This window comes from Juglans regia, chromosome 4, assembly GCF_001411555.2.
Source record: "Juglans regia cultivar Chandler chromosome 4, Walnut 2.0, whole genome shotgun sequence".
Lineage (NCBI taxonomy): Eukaryota > Viridiplantae > Streptophyta > Magnoliopsida > Fagales > Juglandaceae > Juglans > Juglans regia.
The window spans coordinates 20,641,673-20,650,151 of record NC_049904.1 but is presented as its reverse complement, the minus strand read 5'-3'; the positions used below and the strand labels follow the sequence as shown (position 1 = coordinate 20,650,151).

Genomic DNA, 8,479 nt, shown 5'->3' with positions numbered 1-8,479 from the left:
AATACTGTCAAGTTGATTTTACCTTTTAGTCCTTACTAAATACTTTAGTCCCTTTGTTTAGCTAATTCTGTTTTAGTCTTTTACTATCAGTTAGTTAGACTCAATTGTATATAAATAGAAGGGTAAAGTCGATGTATTTCCTTAAAAGGGTAATATCATATATGATTTCTTTTGTCAACTTTAATCTTCTTTATCTTCTTGATTGAAGTTGTGTCATGGTATCAGAAGAATAATAACCTAGGGTTTTGCTTCGAAATCCTCTACAAGATTTGAATTTCCACTGCAAGAATGGAAGCTCCTTCTTCTTCCTCCTCTGTTTCGTCAAATACAGAAGATTCTAGTCCATATCATCTCCAAAATGGAGATTCTCTTGGATCGATTTTGGTTTCAAATCTGCTCACAGGAGACAATTATACCAGTTGGTCTCGATCAATGGAAATGGCTTTGAAGGCCAAGAACAAAATCGGTTTCATTAATCTTGCAATTACTCAGCCAGTTGAAACAAATTTTTCATATGCTAAATGGGATAGATGTAATAGCATGGTGTTATCATGGATCCTTAATTTCGTGGTCAGAGATATTGGGGAAATCATTGTATATGCAAAAACTGCCAGAGATATGTGGGATGAGTTGAAGCATCAATTCTCTCAAGGCAATGGACCAAGAATTTTCCAGTTGCAAAAACAACTTTCTTCTTTGTCTCAAGATCAAACCTCGGTGATTGTTTATTATCGAAAGTTCAAGTGCTTATGGGATGAACTCATGAACTATAATCAAATGCCTTGTTGTACATGTGCTGCATCTAAAAACTGTACTTGTGGAGCTGCTCGTTTGTTTGTAGAATATCAACAACGTCAACATGTAATCATGTTTCTTATGGGACAAAATGAAGAATTTGCTCATGTTAGGGGCCAGATTTTACCATTGGAACCCTTACCATCTATTACTAAAGTTTTCTCTTTAATCATTCAAGAAGAGAAACAAAGAGAAGTTGGCTCTATGGGAAGAGTAGGGTTTGAACCTAATGTAGCCTTCATGAACAAAAGAGTTGAAGGTTTGAAGGTTAATACTGGAAATCAGCAATACAGAAAAGAAAAACTATTGTGCACTCATTGTGGAACAACCAATCACACAGTGGACAAGTGCTACAAATTACATGGATATCCTCCAAGTTACAAACAAAAAGGGAAAGTTTCATCAGCAAATCAAGTAATGGTCCAATCCTTGAGTACACCTTTTGATCAAAATTGCATGTCTTTCTCTCAAGAAGAGTATTAGCAACTATTGGCATTAATTCGACCACAACCAACTGAGTCACCCAAAAACACTCATCAAGCAGCTAATGTACTATAAACATCCAATCTACCTTCATTCTCAGGTAAAACAGTTTGTCATTCAACCTTTCCATCCATGAAAAATGAGAATTTAACATCATTCTCTAACACCTGGATCATAGATATAGGTGCTACAGACCATATTGTTCATTCTATAAATCTTTTCACCTCAATCACTCGAGTTCTCAATACATTTGTCAAATTACCAAATGGAGAAAATGTTACAGTAACACATCTTGGTACTGTCAATTTATCAGAAGGTTTAGTTTTGAAAGATGTTTTATGTGTTCCTAGTTTTGCATATAATCTTCTTTCAGTAACTAAACTTCTAAACTTACATTTGATCAGAAATGTTGCTTTATTTCTTTGCTTGAGATTTGCTATATACAGGGCCTCATCCCATGGAAGATGATTGGGAAGGGTAGAAGGGCAGCTGGCCTTTATCTTCTGCAACGAACATCAGACAGTACAATTGCTACTTCCATACTTTCACCTAGTGTAAATTCTGCTTATCACTTGTGGCACAATAGACTAGGTCATCCCTCATCCTCGAGGTTATTGTTCCTTTCCAAGTCAATACCAAATTTCACTTTCAATAAATCTGTACATGAACATCATTGTACAATCTACCCATTGGCAAAGCAAAAACGATTATCATTTCCAGTTCACTCTTATAAGCCTAGTTCAATTTTCCATTTAATTCATTGTGATATATAGGGTCCATTTTCAGTACCTACTCATGATGGTTTCAAGTTTTTCTTGACAATTGTTGATGATCATTCTAGATCAACTTGGGTTTACTTAATGAAATCTAAATCTGAAGTTAAACATATTCTTATAGCATTTTATAATCTGGTTTATACACAATTGCAACAAAAAATAAAATGCATAAGAACAGACAATGGTTTAGAATTTCAAATGAGAGAATTTTTTCATTCCAAAGGAATTATACACCAAACTTCTTGTGTTAAGACTCCTCAACAAAATTCAATAGTTGAGAGGAAACATCAACATCTCTTGAATGTGGCAAGAGCTTTAAGATTTCAATCAAATATTCCATTAAATTTTTAGGGAGAATGTATTTTAACAGCAACTCACATTATTAATCATATACCATCCCATATTCTTAAAAGTAAATCACCGCAACAGATTCTTTATGGTGATACTCCTTATAATCATTTTAAAGTGTTTGGTTGCCTATGTTATGCTTCTACCTTAAGCAATAACATATCAAAATTTTCTCCTAGAGCTAGAAAGTGTGCATTTGTTGGTTATCCTTTTGTTCCAAAAAGATACAAGTTCTATGATTTGAACTCTCATAATTTTTTTGTTTACCGAGATGTAGTCATTTATGAGCATCTTTTTCCCTTTCAGAATATAGATTCTTCCCAACAGACTTGCATATCATCTGAGTTGGTATTACCTAATTCCATTTCAGACCATATATGACAATCATCAAACATTCCAGATGATTTGTCAAATCACTACAAGAAATACTCTGTTTTCCCACGATTTTTTCCTCCATGACTACCGCCAGTGGGAAATAGTGGGATTATGGCACAAAACCCATTCGACACAATAAGTTTTGCCAGATAGAACGAGATTTCGTGCGTCGAGTGAAAAGTTGTGGAGAAAAACAACCACAGGCGATGAGATTTCATTCGTGTAAAAAGGTCTTAGGAATTAGTAATTTCTAAAACTAATACAAGAGCTTATGCGACGGATTGCACTTCTAATTGCTTCGCAATTTATATTCCCCGAGCCCTCAACTAGCGATTTCCCTTCACCTTGCAACCTCACTGTCGACGGTCCCAGGTTACCTTGCGTCGCCGCCCTTTGACGTGCACGAGACTGCCGATAGTTGCCGCCCCTTTCAACCTCACTGCCGCCAGTTCTCGCCACTCACGGCTAGGGCGTTGATTACTTTCAACTCCCCTAAAAGGTGAATCTCTCTTTCAAATCTGGTCCTATTGATGATTTCTCTTCTCAATACTCTGTCTCTCCCTCTCCCCCTTGGTAAATCTCTCACCTATTATTGCCTCTTCTATGTGTGTGCATCTCTGGATCATGAGCCTGGTTTCTTCTTCCCAATTTTTCATTGTCTTTGTTTAGCCACGTATATACATAATTTCGACAAATACTTGCGTTTCATTGATTAGGTTTTGATCCCTTCCGAATTCAACTCTTTTAACTCCTACATTTAGATGCATTGCCTTTAAATTTAGAATGTTATGTGCTAAATTTGGAATTGTGTTATGAAATTTTACCCCTTCAAGGTGTGGTCGGTTTGTGGTTTGTAAAATAGTTTGAATTGATTGGATTCATGAGTTTGGGAGACCAACATATACATTTGGAACATATCAAATGTATTTCCCAGTCTTGATGTTTGTACTCACAGCTTATTACTGACTTTCTATTCGTGCATGTGTCTCATAAGCTAGCTTTGTCATATGATCTTCTATGCTGTGTAAATTTGAAACGATAGAGCTCTTTTGTCATAATTAGGAGAAGAACCTAAAGCTTTATAGAATCGTGAAATCTGTGGAATGTTTAGCTAGAAGACTACATGATCCATGCTTCAACATCATTCTTATTCATTATTCATTATACATGTATCACACTGCTGTGTAGATGCTGGAATTATGGTTAGTGCCTTATGTGGATGTTACGGGCAAATTATGATTACTCAGCTGTTATGCAGTTTTGTATACTAGTGTTATATTTATGTGCAAATTTTCTTCACAACAGAGAGAAAGAGTCCTAATGGAAATAAAAACCTCACATGTTCAACACCTATCTTTTATTGCCATTCATCTATTTTATTGCAGTTATTTATAACTTTTTGTTGGGGGGGTTAGTTTAGTTGGGCTGGTTCCGATAAAAAATTAACAAGTCAGGCCTTTGAAACTCATTTCTTACAGCCTTTCAGCTCTTTACAGCACAAATAGTGCATTCTTCACAGCCAAACAACCTTCCAGCCCCTTTTTTTTATTCTTTATTGTTTTAATATGTACTTTTTAATTAGTTTATATCAAGGTAAATACACTTTGCTCTTTTCTGTTTTGATAGCGGTACTACTTACGCTTTTTTCTTACACATCGTCCATCTCAACAGGTATGAACTATTTGAACCCACAGTCATTACCTTTGTTACGTGTTTGTAATAAATTTTCTTTAGTACCCAATTATCATGATAGAAAATAATAAAAAACATTTTGCATTGCTAGTCTTGTATTGTTGTTTTTGACGTATGAAATGTTTTTTTTTGTACTTGAATATGGTTGCTTTCTTTGCTTATATTATAAACAAATACCTGAATGTGGCTGCTTTGTTTGCTCATGTCATATTTCATCATGTTGTCTTTAAATATCCAGAAACCACCTTCATTATATCATCTCTAACAACATCCCAACAATCTTGAAAAAATGCCAAAGGGAATCCATCCAGTCCCGGAGCCTTATCCTTGTCCATACCCTTTACCACGTCTAGAACTTCTTCTTCTTCAAACTCTCTTTCCAACATACTGGTTCAACCTGCTCTAATGAGTTAAAAACAAGGCTGTCCAGTTTTGGTCAAAATATAAATTCTCTGAAAACAACTGGATTGATAATGCACAATGTGGGCCTTAACATCTTCTTGATCCTTAATCAACCTGTCCCCGTCACGAAGAAACTCAATAAGCATTATATCTTCTATGAGTGTTCGCCATTTGATGAAAAAATTTGGTACACCTATCCCCTTCCTTCAGCCACAACACCCTCAATTTTGTTGCTCAGAATGAAATCTCTTCCATTAGTGCTAAGTCTTCCAAATCAGAAACCACCCATAATTTTCTAGTTCTTTCCTCTTCCGAAAACAACCCTTACACCTCATTTTCTTCCAAAGTTTGCAACTCCTCCTTAAGACGCTGAAATCTTGATATCCAACAACCCAAACTCCTCTTTATTCCATCTCATCAAATCTAACGTAAGACTTTTCAAGTTGGTAGCCAAAACAAAACTAGGAGTGCCCGAAAAGATTATTCGAATTCCACCAACATCTTGCCTTTTCCCCAAAACCCAAGACCTTTAGCCACATGTTCTCACATTTAAAATAACTTCTTCTACTCGCAAACCTCCACAATCCGACATAATGGGCCTCCCAAGAAGGCGAAACTAGAAACCTATCTATGCTAGAAGAAGATCTACCATTAGACCAAGAATAATCTCCTCCCACTAAAGGTAAATCTATCAAATTTACCTCAAAAATTAAATCTCAAAAAGTATCCATAGCACTAGAAAAAACTGAATCCCCCCACCTCTCATTAGGAAACCAAGTAAGATTAATATCCCCTCCAAAAATCCAGGAGTAATTTCCACCAACTACAAAGTTAGTGTCATATTGTTTTATTGATAACAATCGGGATCAGTCCTTTACATCCCACCAGATGAATAAGAGCTGATTATACCCGTCTTCTGGTGGGGTAAGCATCCATTTTCGCATGCATGCATGTTTTAATTTGTCTCATATTGTCTTAAGTTTTAATCCTATAGATTGTATTTGCTTAAATATATGAGAACCATCTCCCCCCACCCCTCCCCACTGGGAATCATTAAATAGTGATCATGAGATCACTAGCAGCTTGCAATAATTTTGTGAACAGTATCAATGCTATTTATACATCGTTTGTGCTTGTTAGCAGTGATCATTAATGACCCCAAGTGCCATGCAACAACTTTATTCACATACCTTTTCATTCATGTCCTAGAATTAACATGTCTGCAGTAAGATGTCAACTAGAGTCACTTGCAAAAAAGAAACCTCAAAATATTCATCTTACAGCAGTCTTCTTTCATCAATTTATCAAGTTTATTTTAGTTGAGAAGAAAGGTATACTGTTTGCCTCCATGTGTGAGAATCATTACTTAAAGCTACGCTGTAGAAATTAGGAGCTCAGGATGAAATAGGGTGTGTATTTTTAGGCTAATTTTGGGCTTCTATAAAGCAGTATTTCTTGTAATTATGCTAGCAAAAATTGTGAATATCGATATGATTATTAAAATTTGTGAAACTAATTAATCAAACCTTGTAAAGTAATCAAAGAACCCCCATGATATAAAGGATGAGTGAAAAAAACTAGCTTTTTCATTAATGTTTCCTTTAATACTGATATGTAGACTAAGGCAAAATAGAGACCCTTCTATATTCTGGCAACGAGTCTGCAATATCAACTTTGTCTAATTGCATGCATATATTGCGTTGGCATTTTTTTTGCCAAAAGAATAAATAGGGCTTATATAAAAATCTAGCTGATTCTATCCTGCTTATAATTGATGTGTTTAGATTCTACCGGTTTTATTCTAAATCTGCATCATTACTGTCTAGGAAACATTATTTTCGACTGTAGTTGTAAACTATTCTCAATCATTCTCAAATGGCCTCTATTTGGGTATCTCGATGCAACTTCAGTTGCAGTTATGGAATATAATTGTAATTTCATTGGTCCATGAAAGAGCTGTTTATTTTTGTAACCTTCCTACAAATCTATCATAAACCATCTATGATTGGTGTGGTCAGTTAGTGCTCTCGGTTATGATATAGAATTAGAATGGTAATTAGGTTGGTCCATGAAATTTCAATACTGAGCTTAGTAGAGTTATTGGAACGTCACTTTTACATGCTAAAATCCACTAGCCATTGTTGTCATATCTTCCTATCTCTGGCAACTGAAAACTTCATGGTGTGATCAAGATGTTGGAAATCAAAAAATTAACGATTTTCTCCAAGTTTTCTGCTCTAACTAACCACATTTCAGGCATCTAATAATAGTGTTCAGATGCCTACATAACAATAGTAATTATTTCATAACACATTGCTGGTTTTGTTAAAATCAATAAAATTCTGGTTTCAATTTCCCTTGGTTTTGGAAACCGAACCTGCCTTCGCATTCATTAATTACCATTTGCCAACTAGACATTTCATTCTGCCCTTTTTTCGCTTCTTAGGGTGTTGCTGTTGCAATTCCTGTTTATTTTGCAACACATAGGTGAGGCTCTTTAAACGCACCTGGGTTTCAAGTTTTTTAAACTATTTATATTCAGTTATCTATGCCATATATTTTCTTTTTCCTTTTTGAATATTTATTTTTTTGCCTATGTTGCAATGCACAAACCTAACTCAAGATATCATCCCATATGCAATTATTGATACTTTATCATAAATATATGACAAGTGTTTAATAGAGTAGCACTAATGTTAGAATGTTATGAGAATTTTCTGTAGAAATCATGCCATGGACATTACAGTTCCCAGATTTAACAATGTCCTAGTTTTTCTGCCAAACATTCTTGTCGTGCATAGTTGAAAGCTAATTTATGAAGCTATAGTAAAGTAATAGCTTTCACCTATGGCATTGAATGCTCAGTCTTGGTGTATTGAATAATTAAATACACCAAGTTCTCAACAAAAACACTTGTACAAAATATTCAGTAGCCCCGTAAATTAATTGAGTTGTCTATTGTGGTTGTAATTTATCTTAATGCACTGAACACCTCTGCCTAACTGCTCCCTCTAGACTTTAATGCATGGTTCCCAACCCTTGGGAATCCGCTTGGTTTTTGTCTCTCTTGTTGTATTATTAATATTTATAACTTATTTGCATAATATACATTCCATATTTATTATTTGCTGCAAGCAGTTTCTTTTAACTCTTAATACTTTGCATATATATATATATATATATCTATATATATATTTATATATATGCAAAGTTTGGCGATGACCTCACCTCTGTGTTGCTCATATATATTCTCTTGATTTCTTCGTGTTGCTCATATATATGTGACAACTGGAAATTACTAGGAATTAATAGGTAGCAATGTTAAATTGATTGACAAATGGTCTTCTTTTTGGAAAATGAAATAATTAATTGACCAAAGTTCAATTCAAATTAATATATGTTTAGTTGGAAGTAGAGAGTTGGGCATATCATCAAGAGACACCCTAGAACCTGCCCTTCAACTCACAGTTTTTTACCTTCAATACTCTGGTGATCTCCTTCAACTAGTTTCGTGATAATACCCGTTACAAACTTTTTGGGTATTTTTAGTCTACCAAGAATTTCCTCATATCCTTATTAACTTGTACAATTCCCTGTGACTCCACCAG

General features: G+C 34.9%; 1 protein-coding gene across 1 annotated transcript; it reads left to right on the top strand.

Annotated features, from left to right (window-relative positions):
• Positions 1–288: 288 nt before the first annotated feature.
• On the top strand, positions 289–1,278 carry LOC118348197. The gene has a single exon (XM_035689221.1). The coding sequence runs from the start codon at positions 289–291 to the stop codon at positions 1,276–1,278; it is 990 nt and encodes a 329-aa protein (XP_035545114.1).
• Positions 1,279–8,479: the final 7,201 nt, after the last annotated feature.